The 20,355-nt window shown below is 42.5% G+C and overlaps 1 protein-coding gene and 1 long non-coding RNA gene across 5 annotated transcripts in view; one reads left to right on the forward strand and one right to left on the reverse strand.

Moving 5' to 3' along the window:
* Positions 1–14,585, reverse strand: part of ptpdc1a (protein tyrosine phosphatase domain containing 1a) — a 55,959-nt gene extending 41,374 nt beyond the window's left edge. The window contains exons 1-4 of one of the 4 annotated variants that reach the window (XM_041980769.1): positions 14,183–14,387; positions 14,005–14,098; positions 7,630–7,713; positions 5,712–5,883 (exon numbers count right to left, since the gene is read on the reverse strand). In XM_041980769.1, the coding sequence (XP_041836703.1) occupies positions 5,712–5,883; positions 7,630–7,713; positions 14,005–14,098; positions 14,183–14,209 (377 nt within the window). In that variant the 5' untranslated portion in view covers positions 14,210–14,387. The other 3 variants (XM_041980770.1, XM_041980772.1, XM_041980773.1) reach the window with 3 other exon arrangements.
* A 2,756-nt stretch (positions 14,586–17,341) lies between these two features.
* Positions 17,342–17,466, forward strand: LOC121636913. The gene is made up of 2 exons (XR_006009782.1): positions 17,342–17,380; positions 17,435–17,466. It is a non-coding gene; the product is annotated as an uncharacterized LOC121636913 (long non-coding RNA).
* The last annotated feature ends 2,889 nt before the right edge of the window (positions 17,467–20,355 follow it).

Here is a 20,355-nt window from a genome sequence, read left to right on the forward strand (position 1 = left end):
TATTTTAAAACCTAAAAATGGAAATAAAAATGTGGTTCTTCAAAACTAACAAACATCCTATGGTGGCTCTTCATTAAAATATAAATTAAATTGCCTTTTTGAAAAGTCTGGTAACATCTGCGTCTCTAAAGTAGTTTTATTTAGCTGGCTGAGGGAAAAATGGCTCTTTGGATTGGAAAGGCTGCAGACCCCTGCACTAAACACATAAACAGGTTTAGCAGCAGTTTTCAGATAAAATATTTCTTCATATATATTTATAAAATCAAATATTTATAACAAAGAAGGATGAAATGTTCAGGATTTACTAACTAAAAGGTAAAAAGTCAGCAGGATGAATTTAAAGCTGTGAAGCTGCTTCCTTCTAAACACAGAAGGAACAATATGTGATGAATATCAGCATCAGGTGAACAGACAGAAATATGTGAAGAAATATTTTAACTGTTGGTGTTTAAAGAGAAAACTGCTGCTAAACCTGTTTATGTGTTTAGTGCAGGGGTCTGCAACCTTTCCAATCCAAAGAGCCATTTTTCCCTCAGCCAGCTAAATAAAACTCCTTTAGAGACGCAGATGTTACCAGACTTTTCAAAAAGGCAATTTAATTTATATTTTAATGAAGAGCCACCATAGGATGTTTGTTAGTTTTGAAGAACCACATTTTTATTTCCATTTTTAGGTTTTAAAATAAAGAAAAACATAAAACCTTTATAAATAGGAGGATAAAAAGAAGGATAGACCGATTTATTTCTAAGGGATGTAGATATTTGATGTAAAAAAAAAAAACAGTCCCTGGTTTTCAATCCAATGACAAGTAAAAATATTTTAGCAACGTATTTAGGGGCATTGTGGAAGGCCCAGAGAGCCACTTGCAGCTCCAGTGCTGCAGGTTGGAGACCCCTGATGTAGTGTTTGTCGCGATAAAAATTTTTAATCGTTGCCCAGCACTAATATATATATATATACACACATACATACATACATACATACATACATACATACATATATATATATAGTAAGGTAAGTCATCCAACTTTCACGCAGGAGATCCGGGTTCACATCCTGGCCGGTGCAATTACCAAGACCTAGTGTGAGTCTTTAGGCAAGACCCTCTGCGCTACTGCCTACCTCATATGATGAGAGATAAGGGAACACGAGACATACAGGCTCAGACGTCGCCTGATCAAACAAGGTCTGCGTCAAGTGCTGGGGAACCAGAGCACCCTGGCAAGAAGTGGGCTACTGGAACAAGACAGAAATGGACGAGAGGCGAGAACAAGGCTCTGTTGGAATTCTACTACTCCAGTAACCCTAGTCAGAGGGGTTAGATGCAAAGAATGTGGGAAATATGGAATCTTCGAAACCCACAATCAACACTCACTGCCAAACAACTAGTAGCTCAACGTTCCACATCCACAGACGGCAACTGCATTCACAGCTTGAGACTGACGAGGTACACAAATGCTACGGCAAGGGGGAGCCAGGACGCCAGGTCAGGGGGGAGTTAACAACAACTCCCCATCCAGAGATTGGGTACGAGCACAATCACGCTGAGGGAGGCAGCGACTGACCTGAGAGATAAGATCATGGCAAAAATGAACATCAGGCAACCCCGACGCCAATTAGAGAGGCTGAGTGGAGCACCATCGGAAAGTCTCCTGGAAGATGTGAATGCAGCCTTGAGAACGATTCCTACAATGACCATCACTGAAACTAGGCCTGTCACGATAACAAATTTAGCTGTACGATAAATTTTCTCAGAAATTATCGCGATAAACGATAATATTGCGCAGAGCGCTAATGTGTCATTTTGAGACCATTCTCAACTAATATAGTGACATATGCCGTAATAATGCAAGTACACATTTTCAAAGATCAATAAACTAAATAAATAAAAGCGCCTTTTTCACATACGCAGGGACACCGGCCCAAAAGTTATGCGGCCCACTGGGAATCCTCCCAAACCTCTCGATTAGCCGGCATTGCTCTTAATGTGTATTTTGTCATATACGCTAGTATATAGGCTGATTCTATTTGCGTAATGTGCCTGCGGATTACAGGGGTTATTACGGTAGACCAGGAAGTGGGGGCTTTGTACTGACGTCGTAAGCTAGAATGTGTGTGTTCTGCTTACATGTGGGAAGCAGCGAAACAATAAAAGAGGAGATGCTTGCATCTATTATTTACATATTTCAGCATGAGAATCGGAGGTTTAGCGCGAGAGCGTGGGAAGCCACTTAAATACGCAAGTCTCACGGCCATTGCGTGTTGGCAGCCGTGCAAAACAAATGCGGCTTACCGGCTCGTGCTGCAACATGCTGCAGTCAAGTGTGACACTAGAGAGATCACTCCGCAAGAAACCAGAGCGTTTAGTCGAAATACTCCATAGTGAAACCTATTGTCATACACAGTCTATGGTAAAGGGGGGACGAAAAAAAATTATCGCGGCCGGCAAACTTATCGTGCTCTTATTTTCTTATCGTTCAATTAATTGACTTATTGCTTATCGCGACAGGCCTAACTGAAACCAATGAGCTGATCTACACCTCAGCAGCAGTGATCCTTGAGGTGCTTGGCTATAAACCAAAGAGCAACCATAAAGATACATATCCACCATGGAAGAGGAGGTTGGAGGAATCAAGGCAGCTCGGAGAGAACTGAGCCAACTATCAGAGCTCCAGAAAGGTGCAATGAAAAAACAGGTACCCAGGAGGTACAGCCAGATGCCCATACCTGAAGCACTAGAAACTGCCAAACAACGACTCCAAGCCTTGGCCACCCACCTAAAGAGGTACACGAGAGAAACTGACACAAGGCGAATAAACCCGCTGTTCTCAACTCATCCAGCTAAAGTGTACTCTCAGTGGCAGCGTAATAACAAAAGGGCAGACCCGCCAAGGCTGGAGACTGAACAATAGTGCAAAGGCATATGGGAGAAGGAGGCATCACACAACAGCGGTGCACAGTGGCTGATGGATCTAAGAGCAGACCACAGCAACCTCCCTGAACAAGAACCAGTAACCATCACAGTGGCAGACATTCAACAAAGAGTCTCAGGTATGAAAAACTGGACAGCACCAGGACCTGACATGGTTCACACCTACTGGCTAAAGACGCTAACTGCACTCCATGAGCGCCTGGCAGCACAAATGTCCCAGCTGCTAAAGGATGGGACCCACCCTGAATGGCTAACTGAAGGCTGGACAATCCTGATCCAGAAGAATCCCTGAAGGGAACAGTTCCATCCAACTATCGCCCAATAACCTGTCTCCCCACCACATGGAGGCTCATGTCAGGCATCTTAGCGGCTAAGATAAGTGGGCACATGGATCAATACATGAGCACAGCACAGAAAGGCATTGGTAAAAATACCAGAGGAGCAAAACACCAGCTGCTGGTAGATAGAACAGTCGCTCAGGACTGCAGAACCAGGAATACCAATCTGTGAACTGCCTGGATTGATTACAAGAAAGCCTATGACTCAATGCCACACACATGGATCATTGAATGCTTGGAGATGTATAACATCAACAGAACTCTAAGAGCCTTCATTGCAAACTCAATGCGGCAGTGGAAGACCACCCTTGAGGCCAACTGTAAGCCAACTGCACAAGTCACCATCAAATGTGGCAAATACCAAGGAGATGCCCTGTCCCCTGTGCTGTTCTGCATAGATCTGAACCCTCTCAGCCAAATAATCACCAAGACTGGCTATGGATACCGACTCAGGAATGGGTCCACCATCAGTCACCTCCTCTGCATGGATGACATCAAGCTGTACGCCAAGAGCGAGCGAGACACTGACTCACTGATCCACACAACCAGGATCTACAGCAATGACACAGTAATGTCATTTGAACTTGAGAAGTGTGGGCAGATGGTGACAAAGAGAAGGAAGGTAGTCCATACAGAAGGGGTCTTACTCCCAGACGGCAGAATAGCAGACATTGAGGACAGCTACAAGTACCTTGGAATCCCACAAGCAAATGGCAACATCGAACAGGCCACAAGAAAAGCAGCCACAGCCAAATACCTCCAACGAGTAAGGCAAGTCCTAAGGAGTCAACTCAAAGGCAAGAACAAGGTCCGGGCAGTTAACAGCTATGTCCTGCCGGTCATCAGATACCCTGCGGGAATAATAAACTGGCCAAAGGAAGAGATTCAGACCCCAGATGTGAAAACACGAAAGCTCCTGACCATGCATGGAGGGTTCCACCCCAAATTCAGCACCCTGAGACTGTACACTAAGCGCAAGGAAGGAGGCAGAGGGCTAGTGAGTGTCAGAACCACTGTCCAGAATTAAACATCCAACATCCTTGAATATATTAGGAAGATGGCCTCAACAGACAAAGTGCTCGGTGAATGTCTCAGGCAGTGGAAAACAGATCATGTGGTGATGGAGGAACCATCATGGGAGGAAAAGCCCCTCCATGGGATGTACCACCAACAGATAACTGAAGTGGCTGATACAGAGAAATCCTACCAATGGCTAGAAAGGGCTGGACTGAAAGTCAGCCCAGAGGCACTGATCATAGCTGCACAGGAGCAGCCCTTGAGCACCAGAGCAATAGAGACCCTGATCTACCATACAAGACAAGGTGCAGACTGTGCAAAGAGGCCCCTGAGACAATCCAGCACATAACTGCAGGGTGTAAGATGCTGGCAGGAAAAGCTTACAAGGAGCGTCATAACCAAACAAACAAATTCTCTGTTTACAAAGTCCACTTTTCATTTAGCCATGTTTTCAGGGGAAGGGTCGTTGACAAAGGTGAATCGCTCCGTCTAGAGAACGAGCGAGGTACGAGCTCACAGGCCTTGGCTGACTCACCATTGCACTGGCAGTGCATTGTGGGACTTGTAGTATTATGGTGGTGAATGTGCTCCTTCAGCAGGCCAGCTCTCATAGTGATTAGATATGATCATGCGGGCCAAAGATTATTCATTCACGGGCCAGATGTGGCCCGCGGGCCTTGAGTTTGACACATATGCATTAGAGGGAGTATGAGTCCTGCCAGTGGGAAAAGACCTGCAGTGTGAGAACTACGGCCTGTGACTTTAAAAGGCTGGCTTCTTCTTGAAGAAGCTTATGTTTCCTGTCTGAAATGACATAAAAATGATAAATGAAGTTTATTTTCACAGCTACCAGGGCTGCACGTATAATCCTGGTGTCTACAGAAAGCTGAGACATGTGAGATTACTACAGACGTGTCAAAATCAACATGCACATTACTGTCGGAGTAAAACCCCTGGAACACAGTAGAAAGTGTACATGGTTATCTCCTTTTAAAAGAAAACCACATTACTTTCAGTGGAAACCAGAGGACAGCAGTTTGTTTGAGCTGAATCACAAGACTGAATCCTGTCTGCTGATTGGCTTCTGAGGCAAGCATTAGGTGAATAAGGACCTTTCCTTTATCATCTACGCACCATCCACTGGTTTTCTTTTCAACCGTATGAATACTCGACTAAAATTCCACATCGTCAAGGCAACATTTACAAAACTATCACAGGCTTTATTTTATGGAGTAAAAGTGCCACAATGAAATAATTAAATATAACATTAAATAATTACTTAAATGTCACTAAATAATTAAAATGAGAATTAAATACATTAATGTGTTATTAAATGTATCACTAAATCAGTATCTAATGCTGCCTCCTGTACAGGGGTCTGTGGTTGGTTAAACATGGTGATGCTGCAGGCCTTGCCAACATACCAGGAAGAGTAGAGTCCTTTGATGGCTTGCTCCTCGTCACTCCAGCGGGATGGGTTCTCGTATTTGCAGGCTCTGCCTCCACAGGCCATGGAGCACTGCATGTGTCCTGGGATAACGTGCCTCAGAGTCTCCCCCATCTTGGTGTACTTGGCCGTGGGGACTCTCATGTTCGCTGCAGAAAGAAAACGAAACATGAAGTTAAACATGCTTCGTTAAAACTTCACTGCATCTACAGGAAGGAAGAAAGCAGGGATTATTTTCCCCGTTCCATCGGCTGGGCCTGCGTTCAGCAGGAAGCTGAGGCTGGTTGCCATAGAGAAGTGGGAGGTACAGGATGGTACACCCTCAGCTGAGGTGCTGGTGGCACCGTGGACAGCTGGTGTACACAGTGAAACAGCCAGCTGATCACGTCAGCAGCAGTCACCATGACAACCATGAGACAGCTGTCAGCGGCACATTAAACACACCAGTGGCTTGGAGCTGAGAGGAAATAATCCTGAACATGCCAAGGTAAACAAGATCTCTCAGCCACGGCTGGTCAGGAACGCTCTCGCCTCCGCTGCCTGGCGGGTTGCTTTCTCACACTTTCAGCAAACACGTCGGACCTGCTGGGGAAGCCCTCCACACGTCTCACAGCTGTAGAAGATCCTCAGAGAGCTTTCAGGTTTTCCAGACCTGACCACCTTTTCACTCCGTCTTAGCTTGAGCAGATTCCCTTTTTTTCTATTAATCAATAACATGTTTATTTATTTTATAAATCGAAACATTTAAACCCGTCTGCAAAAAACTGCTTTTTATTTTTAATTTGATTTCTTTTTTTATTCATTTATTTATTACTATTAATTTAATATTTACTCTCATTTCATGTTAATCCAGTAAATAAATTAGGAGAATTACAGAGTTAAATTGTAGAAATGTACTTTTTAGTAAATTTCACTGGCTATTTAGTCTGACTTGATTTGACTCTATTTGTCATATTTCACTTTTTCCCATCTAAACAAACATTATTGGTATATTTGTTGTATTTGTATCTATTTTATGTGTCTATTTATTTTGTCTATATATAATATCCTCTAGGAAGTTATAAAACTTGTTTTTTGGCTTCCAGTTTGTCCTCACACACATTTCTTCCATTACTCCTCTGAATAATGTTTAGAATAAAACTCATTTTAGGGCTTTGACACCTATGAGTTTTCACTCCGTGCTGCATGAAGGACGCCTGGCTGGTTTAACTAAGTCATTAAATCTCCTCCTGGTCGACTCTGGTTGGGGTAGGGTGGGGTCCGGGTAGAGGTCCTGGTCCAGGTAGCGGTCCTGGAGCCTTTCCATCAGTTCAGAGATAGAGTTAATATGTAGGATTTAGTAAATCTGCACACAGCAGCACAGATTTAGATGGAATTTACTTTGTTCTATTTTGTTATGTTGGCATCAGAAGACAGAAATAAACACAAGTTAACGGTCAGGGTGAAAGCTGTGGTGCAGACATAAGAAGGGACATGAAGACGTCCAACACGCCGCTCACCGTCCCAGTTTTCACTCATCACGCAGTCGGAAAAATCGAACACATTTTATCTGGATTCTAAAAATAATGATTAATGATAACAGGTCAGAACGGTTCTCTAATCAGCAAATTTCATCTTTCAGAGGAGCTGAAAGGAGTCCTTTTTATTTATTTTATTCTTTGATCATCCAATGTTTTCTCACAAAGCAAAACTAAAAGACTGAATTAAAAGAAGACGTTTGTGTTGCCGCCTTTACTGCTTTCTGTTCCAGCTACTTCAAGGCGGAGCCGGCTCAGGCTGAGGTGGAATCAACCAGGGGAAAACATGCAGGAAGAGAGAAAATAAATCATCCAAAAACTGAGTTAAATAAGCTGAAGTTCAAAGCTTATGCCAAATAAAAAGCAGAGCTCTCGTACCTGTCTCCATCTCCAGGCTGGTCTCTCCTCTCTGGGAGTAAGGCAGGTCGGTCACGACGCTGACGCCAGCTGCCATGGCAGGACCTGACAGGTGAGAACAAACATCCTGTAAAACGCAGGTGGAAGAAGAAGAAAGCCAGCGGCTGTGGTCGGACTGAGAGAGCAAACTGGGCGTGGACGCAGGTGAGACACGAGGAGCGCTGCCTGGCAGGACGACTCCTGGGAGATGAGGAAACTAAGCCTCCACGCTCAAGTGTCAACCACACCTGTACAGCAGGTGGGTGTGGTCTGGAAGCTGTGACATCAGCAGCACCTGTACTGCAGGTCGGTGTGGTCTGGAAGCTGTGACATCAGCAGCACCTGTACTGCAGGTCGGTGTGGTCTGGAAGCTGTGACATCAGCAGCACCTGTACTGCAGGTGGGTGTGGTCTGGAAGCTGTGACATCAGCAGCACCTGTACTGCAGGTGGGTGTAGTCTGGAAGCTGTGACATCAGCAGCACCTGTACAGCAGGTGGGTGTGGTCTGGAAGCTGTGACATCAGCAGCACCTGTACAGCAGGTGGGTGTGGTCTGGAAGCTGTGACATCAGCAGCACCTGTACTGCAGATGGGTGTGGTCTGGAAGCTGTGACATCAGCAGCACCTGTACTGCAGGTGGGTGTGGTCTGGAAGCTGTGACATCAGCAGCACCTGTACTGCAGGTGGGTGTGGTCTGGAAGCTGTGACATCAGCAGCACCTGTACTGCAGGTGGGTGTGGTCTGAAAGCTGTGACATCAGTAGCACCTGTACTGCAGGTCGGTGTGGTCTGGAAGCTGTGACATCAGCAGCACCTGTACTGCAGGTGGGTGTGGTCTGGAAGCTGTGACATCAGCAGCACCTGTACTGCAGGTGGGTGTGGTCTGGAAGCTGTGACATCAGCAGCACCTGTACTGCAGGTGGGTGTGGTCTGGAAGCTGTGACATCAGTAGCACCTGTACTGCAGGTGGGTGTGGTCTGGAAGCTGTGACATCAGCAGCACCTGTACTGCAGGTGGGTGTGGTCTGGAAGCTGTGACATCAGCAGCACCTGTACTGCAGGTGGGTGTGGTCTGGAAGCTGTGACATCAGCAGCACCTGTACTGCAGGTGGGTGTGGTCTGGAAGCTGTGACATCAGCAGCACCTGTACTGCAGGTGGGTGTGGTCTGGAAGCTGTGACATCAGCAGCACCTGTACTGCAGGTGGGTGTGGTCTGGAAGCTGTGACATCAGCAGCACCTGTACTGCAGGTGGGTGTGGTCTGGAAGCTGTGACATCAGCAGCACCTGCTAACATATGAGCAGGACCTGACTGATCAGTATGTTGTAATTTGCAACCACAGAGCCATGGGCGGTTTGATCCTGTTTGGAGAGCTGATAGGATGCTGGTCAAGAAGCCAGCTGACTGCATCCAGCTGCTGTTTTGCAGCCTTTCATAGCGTAAAACACCAGACTTATGGATCCTGGTGCCCCAGCTGAGTGACACACATCCTCACAGGTGTCGGCTTACCTGGACGGATCAAACGTTTCTCACGTTACTCTGGGTGCCGTGGTGGAGTGCGGCCACCAGGTGACACCTGAGCAGCGGCTGCAGGAGTGAAACTCTGCACCTTCACAGCTCTCAGCTTCACTCTGATGCATTAACAACGCCGGTCGTTGACCTTTACACACTCAGTTTTTTCCTTCCTCTGTGATACCATCAATGAAAAGGTTTTAACTGGAGAGGGTGGAGTTACATGATGGAGTGTAAAACTTGACCAATCAGAAACCCTGTTTTATTAACTAATAACACGTAAGATCACTGGAGCTAAAAAACACACCTCAGTGCTTCATCACATCTAAAGAAATGGTGAAGGTGAGAATGAACAGCGGAAAATATGAAGTCATCAGATAAATCAGACCTTTACTGGTAAATAGCTCTAGAAACTGGTCAGACTGGTTTCTTTGGTAAAAATGATAAATAAATCAGTAAAAAACACACTTTAAAAAGTTATTTATGTTTGACCAACAAAGCTGATGCTGATACAGTGCTAAGTTGTGGCCATGACAACAGATGATGTTTTATATATGGATTAATACTTAAAACTCCAAGACATGTTTCACCATCTTTGTTCCCCAAGTCTTTTCTCATCTCATCGTTCTCTCAAGTCTTGGCTTTCAGGAGAAAAAATATTGTTATTGAAACAAACACACAACAGAAACTATTTCCATGTTTCCACTTTTTCCTCATTTCCAGTTATTCCTGCTACTATTTACCTGCTATCCTCACTAAACCAACTCCAGCTCAGCTGCTTTGTGGCGCCACCGTGCATCAGAAACGTCTTCTTGGCTTTATTCCAGCCATAGAGGAGCATTATTTTTCTTCTTTTCACACACACATAGAACTTTCTGCTCACTGGTTGGTCTTTGGCTGCTCCTGATTGGACGTTACCGTCAATCTAAGCTCTCTGATTGGTGGAAAGTCTGACAGGAAGTGGCTTCATCATCATGTCCAGGTCTAAATAGAGGTCTCTTAGCAACATAGTAGTTATGGTGATGTTTTTATGATGAAATGTGATAAATAATGCTGTTATCATGGATCATTGTGGATTTACCAGATAGAGTCTCTGAATAAAACTACATTTAGTGGCTGGATTGTAAACCTCCTGGACGGGATAGAAATGCCTGGAAAACTTCTGTAGATCATCTAAAGGGTAAAATATCCATCATAGTTTACCCCACAGAGATACACACTCCCGCTCCTGGTGGAGGAGAGTGCTTGGGGGTGGTGTAGTTTATATATCAGCTTATATAAGCCATGTGGAGGTGCCGGCTTCACTCTGCTGCTTGTTGTGTGATCAGGATCCCTCCAGTCACAATGAATTAAACATGGTGTGAGAAACACCATCTCATCGGCCATATTTCTTTATTAGCACTTAATGGAAATGACTCTCACATCCTACACTCATTAGCAGCATGAAGGACGACTCTCAGCTTTCACAGCGTCTCGGCCGTGTCCACCACCACGCTGCCGTCCCCGCAGACACCAGCTTATAGATCCACCACCAACGTGGGAAGCAGCCGCTGGAATCAGGTCTTAATTAACAGTTGAGAGATTAAACGTGACTGCAGGGTTGGTTCCGTCCTGGATATTTAATATCTGGTACACATGAGCTCATGTTTGTCTTGAATAACCTTATTCACCAGCTTGTCAGAAACACTGCCAGGTGGTGTCGGGCCCACGGATGAAATCAAGACTTCTTTCTGACTGGAAACTGGAAACACTCTGGCCAGTTTTATATGCGTCCTGGACACCAGTCGGTGTGATAATTCACTACAAATCGCCCTGAAAGTATCACATTAACAACATAAAAGTATCCAAAAGCATTTTAATATTACATTAAATTAAAGATGCATTAAAAAAATTAATTGCACAAGTCCTGTACTGCTCCCTAAATAACTGTCATAAATAACTGTAAACAGCTTAAAAAAAAAAAAAGCTGGAGGAAAAAGTGGAAACATGGAAATAGTTTCTGTTGTGTGTTTGTTTCAATAACAATATTTTTCTCCTGGAAGCCAAAACTTGAGAGAACGATGAGATGAGAAAAGGCTTGGTCACTGTTGATCTGTGTGTTATTTCTAAACTTCTGGTAGTAACAGGCCTGTGGCGATAAGCAATAAGTCAGTTAATTGCACGGTAAGAAAAAATGAGCGCGATAAATTTGCCGGCTGCTATCTTTTTTTCTTTTCTATCTAACTTTACCATAGACTGTGTAAACAGGTTTCACTATGTAGTATCCCGACTGAACGCTCTGGTTTCTTGCGGAGTGATCTATCTCGTGTCATACTGGACAGCAGCGTGTTGCAGCACGAGACCGTGGTGAAGCCGGTACGCCACATTTGTTTTAGGGGGCCGCCAACTCTCACGCATCGGCCGTGAGACTCACGCATTCGAGTCGCTTCTCACGCTCTTCTACACCTCCGATTTCTCACGCCGAAATACACATCAAGAGCAATGCCAGCTAATCGAGAGGTTCAGGAGGATTCCCAGTGGGCCGCATTACTTCTGGGCCGGTGTCCCGGCATGTGTGAAAAAAGAAACAGCATGGCGTCACAGCATGCGTCACAGCATGGCGTCACAGCATGCGTCACAGCATGGCGTCACAGCATGGCGTCACAGCATGGCGTCACAGCATGGGTCACAGCATGGCGTCACAGCATGGCGTCACAGCATGGCGTCACAGCATGGGTCACAGCATGGCGTCACAGCATGGCGTCACAGCATGGGTCACAGCATGGCGTCACAGCATGGCGTCACAGCATGGCGTCACAGCATGGCGTCACAGCATGGCGTCACAGCATGCGTCACAGCATGGGTCACAGCATGGCGTCACAGCATGGCGTCACAGCATGGCGTCACAGCATGCGTCACAGCATGGCGTCACAGCATGGGTCACAGCATGGGTCACAGCATGGGTCACAGCATGGCGTCACAGCATGGGTCACAGCATGGCATCACAGCATGGCGTCACAGCATGGCGTCACAGCATGGGTCACAGCATGGCGTCACAGCATGGCGTCACAGCATGGCGTCACAGCATGGCGTCACAGCATGGCGTCACAGCATGGGTCACAGCATGGCGTCACAGCATGGCGTCACAGCATGGGTCACAGCATGCGTCACAGCATGGCGTCACAGCATGCGTCACAGCATGGCGTCACAGCATGGCGTCACAGCATGGGTCACAGCATGGGTCACAGCAGCAGCGCGGTGTTGCAGTAGAATTGCATTGCAGCAGTGCGGCGTCGTAGCAGCGTTGCGTCGTAGCAGCGTTGCGTCGTAGCAGCATGAACACCAACGAAGAAGACGACAGCCAATGTGTGTGTGAGCGGGGACGAACGACCGCTGTGATTGGCTAATGTGTGGAAAGAGGCGGGTCTTGGAGGAATGTATTATTCCTCAGTGTTACCAGCGTAGCGACTTTGTGGTTGTATTTAGCGAGTTTTCAGACCCTCTAGCGAGTTTTTCTGGTTATTGGAGACTTTTGGAGACGGAGGTGAATGAAGGGAGTTTATCTTCCCAACGAGGAGCGGTGCTGTACAGACCCTCTCATATGAGGCTTGGTCTTCTCGCAGCAGCAGCAGCAGCTGCATTCAGACGACGTTCACCTCTGTTTCATGACCAGGCTGGAAATGAAACGTAGAAGCTGCTGCTGGAGGATCCTGCTGGTTTACCGTCACAGTAACGTCTGTTAATGAAGAGTGTGGAGGAAATATTTAAACAGTTAAAAATGTGACATGTTAAAGACTCCTAATTAAAAAACTAAATACACTTAAAAAATTAACTAAACAATAAAGAAAATATTGACAGAATTATTTTTTATTATGTATTTTGTTTTATTTATTTATGTATTTATTTTATTTATTTATTTGCTGTTCTAAACATTTTTAGGTTGTCTTTTTGATCAATTTTAGTCTTTTCCTCTACATCCCTCTTTATGGCAGCATCCATTACGTTTATATGTACCAGGCTGATGATGCTAATTAGCGACTTGTAGGACAGCCAATAGCTGCTGTTCTTACTGAGGAGTGGGAACAGCAGCTGGAGGAGCATCAGTCCCTGAAGCTGTTTATTACCAGGAACTACATGGACCAGTCGTACCATGTCCTGTGGGGGTGATGGGGACAAAGTTGTCGTTCTGCTTCGACTACAAAGTGAAAATCAAATCAAATCTGATTTCTATGTCTACTTGTTTTGTATTCGTGCAGCCAGTAAAATGTTTCTTTTTTTGTTTTTTTTTATGTCAACTGCTGCACAAAAACAATGTGAATTGTAAACATTGTAATTTCTGAATTTATTGTTTAAGTATTCATCACTAATACTGTGAAAATCTGAGGAAATATGAATATTTGCTTTTCAAGGTGATTTCAGTGTGCGGCCCTAAATTTTCTGTTTGCGCTCCTAAAAATTTAAGTTGGGGGCTGCTGTGGTCCTCGTAAAAAAAAGGTAGTCTGCAGGTTAAGCTAACTGCATTTAGACATGATGATGGTGTAGCTCAGCCTGTGTTACGAGGACACATTTTTAATGTCTTAACGTTGCGAGTGTGTTTTGGGAGAGAAGTTGTTGATTTTTGACTTCCTGTGATGAAACAGGTGAAACAGTGGCTCAACATACAGATACTTGAGATATTTTAGGGTTGTTGCAGAAGAAATGCACGTGTGTACATAAAGAATCAGCTGTTTTCTATCATCCCGGTGACCTAATGAAGGCATGACCCACCTGGAAGCGTCAACATGTCTGCTGTGAGGAAAGCTCTATTACTACTGTGTAAATGTGAGTAGGAGGCTAAAGATCTTCACAGCTTAAATAACCATCTAAATACCTGCAGGCAGAAATCTGCGGCCAGAAATCGGATCCCCCTGAGCAGCTGTCATATGTGCAGTACAACTGATGAGTTTGCTGTCACCCATCACTTCCTGTCAACGCGTGCGAGCGGATTCAATCAGTTTCTCCAGTAAAACCAGTAAACGAACAACTTGTTATGTTCCAAGTTCACTTACCTTCAATGGTGTTGGCTCTGAATTCATCTTAAAACCCCTAAAACTGAGTTAAAGTTCACGTACATCGCCATTCTGAGCTCTAACTTCTTGGGCGTTTAGGACCGTTAGCCCTTTGAATGTATCCCGGTGCTGATGCTGCAAGCTGGAGACTTACGCTAGCTAATTAGCTTACTCGGTTAGCTGCAGCTAGCTAAGTGACCAGAGAGGCACTGCTAACCTTTTTCCTGTCGTCTGAGCGCGAGGTAGTCCTCACTGTATCTGACATGGTCTCGTCATCTTTCCAGAGACGTAGATGTGTTTCCGCTGGCGCGTGACAAAGCGGTGTTTTCCTTTAGCCACATCATCCGGTCAGTAAGCACAGCTAGCTAGCTTACTTAACGACCTGACATGTTGTCGTCCACATCGTCCCGATGCGCCACGTGACCGCGGCCTCTGCCCAGTTTGTGTAGTTCGATAAAAACTCTCCGGTACGGAGGACCGAGACTGACCAAATAAAACAATAAACACAGAAATAATAAAATGGCTCAAACTCAACAATGTGCCCATAAACTACAGAAAAAAGTTATTTAAATTGATATTTGTATTTTTACTGTTAATTTTTTTTTGTTTGACTCAATGTGAATATTAAGTATTATTTTTATTGTTGTTGTTGTTGTTGGTATTATCAAATCAAACGTTATTTATAAAGCACTTTTCATGCTGGGGCAACACAAAGTGCTTTACACGATAAAATAAATTCATGCATATTAAAAACAAATAGAGCCTTTACACACATCAAAATAAATTACATAACAATAATAAAAAATAAATAAAATAATAAAAAAACAGCTCCTTATTATTATTATAACTTTTGTACTGCCACGCGATCGGCTTTTAATATTGCGCTGGTATAGGCTGCACAAAATACGGTCATAGCTGCTGGAACGGTCGCTTATCAGCCAAGAGTACCCAACTGCAGTTAAGATGGCGGACGACGGCGCCGCCATTTCTCAGCTCTATCCCGGAAGTGACGCAATCTCGGCGCCGGAAGTTGTTATTCTTCGGCAAAAATAGGCGCCGCTTCGGCCCGTTGCTAGGATACGATGAACGCGTCCGCCATATTGATCATGGCAAGAGAACAGTGGACGAATGTGGCATTAAAACGGGACTATGTTTTTTTTTTTATTTTGCAGCTGACTGGGTTTGTTGTATTCTTTTTCATTGTCAAATATATGCTGGATGAAATTAAACAGTTGCTACATAATTGCTCAATAATAACCACAGACAGATGTTCAACGGTGTTTGTTTAGAGTAAGTTGATTATATAATGAATGGAGAGAATATCAAAAGTGTCAGTCAAAAGTAGATGTGGTTGTCCATTTAATACTAAATATAATTATTATTCAGCCTATTATTATCATTATCATTATATTTCTCAGATTTAAAAGGCCTGCTTAAATTAAAGAGCAAACACACTTTTCATACACCATCACACCCATAAGAGAATGTAAGTAATCTTAAATCAAACACGAAACAGTTATAGTTGACTGTTATTATACATACTTTTGAAATACTTCAAAACTGACAGTTAATGAACACATGTATTTTTATTGATCAAAAATGTGTTCATTCAAATATTAAAACATTCCACTATTTACATTATATAAATAAAATAAACATACAAATGAAGGATATTTGGCTTATGTATGATGTCAGAATGTATCTATTTTGCGCTATAATCTTTATTGATAAACTTAGGTTTTTAACTGCGCAACATCCTGCACTTCATTAAGATTATTAACCACCAAAAATTCCAAAAACGTCTGTACCATGAATGGACCAGAAAATATTCTGTCAATGAGAGCTTGTATGTGAACAGTCCTGTTTAGACACCATCAGACTAGGCTACACCGAACCCATGACACTAATTATGTTGCATATACCCACCACTGTTGTTAACTGTTCTTTCTATAAATTCTTTTTGAAGTAATTACCATTTCATGATTGTAATTAAATGTCTTACATTCATGATCTCATTGTTTTGTGAACTGTGGGCATTTTGTGTCAATTTCACCAGAAAGTTGACTATTCCTAACTTAGTACTGAATAGTATGTGCATTTATATCAGACATGGTATCCAAGTAACCACTGCATTTTCATACTGTTAGCATTTTATTACTATAATCCAGTTAAACACAACATGACTACATATCACTCCTTAGGACTTTTATCAACTCACCTCCAAGCAAGTCAACAACTTCCAGGACTGATTACAGTTTGCATATCATATTGTTCTTGGTGTTAAAGACTTGCTTCAGAGCCCACTCTCACCTGGACAGCATTCAGGCAGCACTTTGAAGACCATGTTCTCCATTTTCTCAAGTGCTTTTGATAAAATTCAGCTGCTCTGTTGTGAGAAGTTCCATAAATTCCAGGAAGATACCTCCCTGGAATCCCTGCTCCAAAACAGCTGACTCAAAATAATGAGTCATTGGACAGAACTCATAAGCTGATGGACTCATTTAATTTAAATCTGGTGTGTTGCCATAGGGAGACATTGAAAACCCACAAGCCCGTGTCCCTTGTGGGCCCAAATTGAGTAGTCTAGAAAAAAAGGACTGAAATTTACTTCTTAAGGAAGCTAAAATCATTCAATGTCTGATTGTTTTATGTCTTCTGTAAGTCTGTTGTAGAAAGTGCAACCTGCTTTCCAGCATCTGCTGGGGCAGCAGAACCTGAGCCCTAAAGAAAGTGATCAAACCGATTAGTTCTTGAGCTAAGAGAGATGTGACTGTCCAGAGGCAAATATCGTATAAGCTGCTGGACATAAAGGACAACTACACACCCTCTACACAACACTGAGGAAATAGTATGTTCAATCTGTCTTCCTTCTGTAGGCAGAAAAGTATAAGAGATCATTACAGCCAGTAGCCATCGTCCTCTGGATTAAGTAATTCATCATCATAATTGTTTTCTTAATAAAACAACACTGTCACAACACTGAAATGACTTTTTGGGATTAATCAAGTATTTTGCTGACACCATCACACTGGTAACATTAAGAAATTGACTTAAAAGTTCTCATATTTGCAATTAACTTTATTAAATCTTTTAAGAATAAAGACAAAAGGTAGAAGCTTTAACAAAAATGATGAGCAAATAAAAAAGAATATTCCAAAATTAGGAGTCAAAAACAAAAAATGAATAAACAAAATGGAGGTTTACACTTAAAAAAGTCTCCCTCTAGCCATTAATAACTCAGCTAGTAGCCAGGTCAGTCCTTCATCGTCCAGGATGCTGATCAGGATCTGAAAAACAGTTAAATGATCCAATCATACCTTGTGGTGCTCTAAAGAATTCACTTCTTTGTTTTTTTCTTACAAGTTTCAAATGAATAAAATACTGATCAAACTCAACCAATAATTTACTCTCATTTCCCAAGCCAGCAAAACCGACCATATTACCTCTGGGAGCATGACATCAAACACCAAGTCTAGAAGCTTGATCTCTCCTTTCCTTATCCTGGTTCCTAGACCCATGACCTCCTCTATCACCCTCAGAAGCTCAAAGATCTGTTGGAAAAAGTGCAAAACAAAAAATCCATCTTTAAATACAGTATAAGTGTGAACACACATACATACACGTGATTGATAACATTTTCATTTACCTGCCTGTCGCTTAAATTCAGCGCCCTTAGTTTAAGGTGCTGTTTAAGCCTGAGAGAGGTAGATGGATTCTCAAGAGGTACAATCTGTTGGAACGCATGTTTCCATTAATCAGATCATCATGTAATGTCTGAAAGAAAAAAGTAAAGGGCAAACAGGAAATCAATGAAAGAGGATGTAATTATTAACAGCGAAATATGTTTATTACCTTTATCTGATCCCTGGAAAACACGGCCAGAACCCCTCCTCTCTCAACTGTATCCACAATCCTGTAGACAATGATGATAAAAAAATTATAATATTAATAATAAAAAAAATGAATTAGAAGCAGCTTGTGCAAAAATGAAAGATTACATGACTGTAGTGACTTTATAAACTACATGGCCAATCATTTTTTGAAATGTAATTTTATAGTACTAACAGATAATACTGGTTTTTGTGAAAAGCTTGTAATAGAAGCTGGCAGGTTGTACACTGTTAATCCTTTACCAATACAGAAAGCAAATTCTGGAGGAATTACAACTCTGTGTATCCACAAAATTAATAAAAATCTATATTAGCAGTACTATATACGTTATGCTATTTGTTTACACCGATTAAGTTCAGGTACTGGAAGTAACTGAACACAAATATATTTTATACCACAGCCCACCAAAAGGCAGATTAAATTTCCATACAACGTTGCCAAGCTTCTGATTAAAAGGACAGCTATTTAGCTAAGCTAACGTTAGCCCGGTCCACCGAATCAGAAAGTGCACACTCGCTTTAGCAAAGCTAACGTTAGCCCGCACCATTGCATAAATCTCAAAGACGGACTTGGTGGAGAAACAGCAGCTAATGACCTCTAAAGATTTTATATATTGTATTTGTGGATAGCAAAAAATGCATATTAGAGACGATACCACCTGTTAGATGATAATTAAAACACTCTTTTACGTACGTCACTTCCGGGATATAGCTGAGCAATGGTGGCGCCGTTGTCCGCCATCTTAACTGCAGTTGGGTGCCTCTCGTCATAGCTGCTGGAACGGTCCTGACACGCCGAGGCCGCTTATCAGCCTTAGGTTTTAAAAATAATGAGGGAGGACCTGGATTTTTTATATTTTAAAGCTTGTTTTTTCTTAATCAGATTTTTTTTGTTGGTACTTGTAGTTCTTGCACATTTTCCCACAATCATAATTTAAAGTTCGTTAAATTTACCAAAGCTTATCAAGTTAGTTGAACCAATGGCATCCAAAGCTAAAAATCACATGACATTTTTCAGCCAATCAGAAGTAGATATGCAAAGCCCAGCTGTTGATCTCCAGAATATAAGCTGGTGGAAACGTGGTGGACGCATCTAAAAACCTTTTTCATGAGCTATAGAAGCAGCTTTTGTTGGTAAGTATTATTGTTTGTGCATAAAAAGTGCATAAGAAGAAACGAAGTATTAAAGTTGCTCAAAAATGTAATTTATGCTGTTATTTGATGCCAAACTTTGACGAAGTTTATTTTGTGTAAATGCTAGGTCTTGTTAAGCCATGCTCAATTAATTGATCAATTAATTACACAAATGTGAAGCTCAAGAAATCTGGATCTATATTTCAGTATCTTTTTTTGTTTTTTTGTTTTTAAATAATATCACATCTTTCACCAAACCTGCTGTGAATTAACCCAAATTGTTCGAACTTGTGGTCATTAAGAGCTTAGTGTAAATATAATTAATGTTACCAGTTAGTTTGTTATTGTATATTGCTGGTGTTACCATAATGTAAGTAGCCAGAGACAGAGGATGGAAGCCCCAGCACAAAAAACAAGAAGAATCAGACAAAAACACGTTCAGGCGTCTCTTCCATTACATCATAGTGGACTGAAGATGTCAGCTTAGTGGCATCACATTTATTCATTTATTATTGACTGCCTGTGTGTGTGTCCAAATAAGGGGTCAAAATTTCACACTCTGGACAAAAACTAAATACCTGTATGGTTTACTCACACAGGATCAGACATTGTAAGTAAAACTCAAGGAATCTCATTCATGCTGTAATGGGGCTCAGGGGGCAAAATCCAGAAGCAACCATTGATCGTTAGATTAGATTAGATTAGATTAGATTAGACTTTATTATCTCACAGTGGAGAAATTCACTTGTTACAGCAGCTCTTGTTACAGAATAAAGTGCAGAAAGACAGAATAAGGTGAACATGCATCACAGCAAGAAGGTGCAATATAAATTATTTACAAGAAAAAGTCTAAGAAAAGCAAAAATATGTACCATTATAAATATAAAAGATATATATATATATATACTATATATATATATAAAATATAACAACAACTTCACAGACTATATACATATTTACATGGTGATGGTGGGATATGAAGAATATGATGACATTGATAATGGGGGGTATTGCACAGTAAAATATAAATAAATACTACACAGTATTATGACTATACAGATAAGTTGTACAGTCTGACAGCAGTGGGAATGAAGGACCTGCGGTAGCGCTCCTTCCTACACTGAGGGTGTCTCAGTCTGCTGCTGAAGG

The sequence above is a fragment of the Melanotaenia boesemani genome, chromosome 3, assembly GCF_017639745.1.
Source record: "Melanotaenia boesemani isolate fMelBoe1 chromosome 3, fMelBoe1.pri, whole genome shotgun sequence".
In the NCBI taxonomy this organism is placed as follows: domain Eukaryota; kingdom Metazoa; phylum Chordata; class Actinopteri; order Atheriniformes; family Melanotaeniidae; genus Melanotaenia; species Melanotaenia boesemani.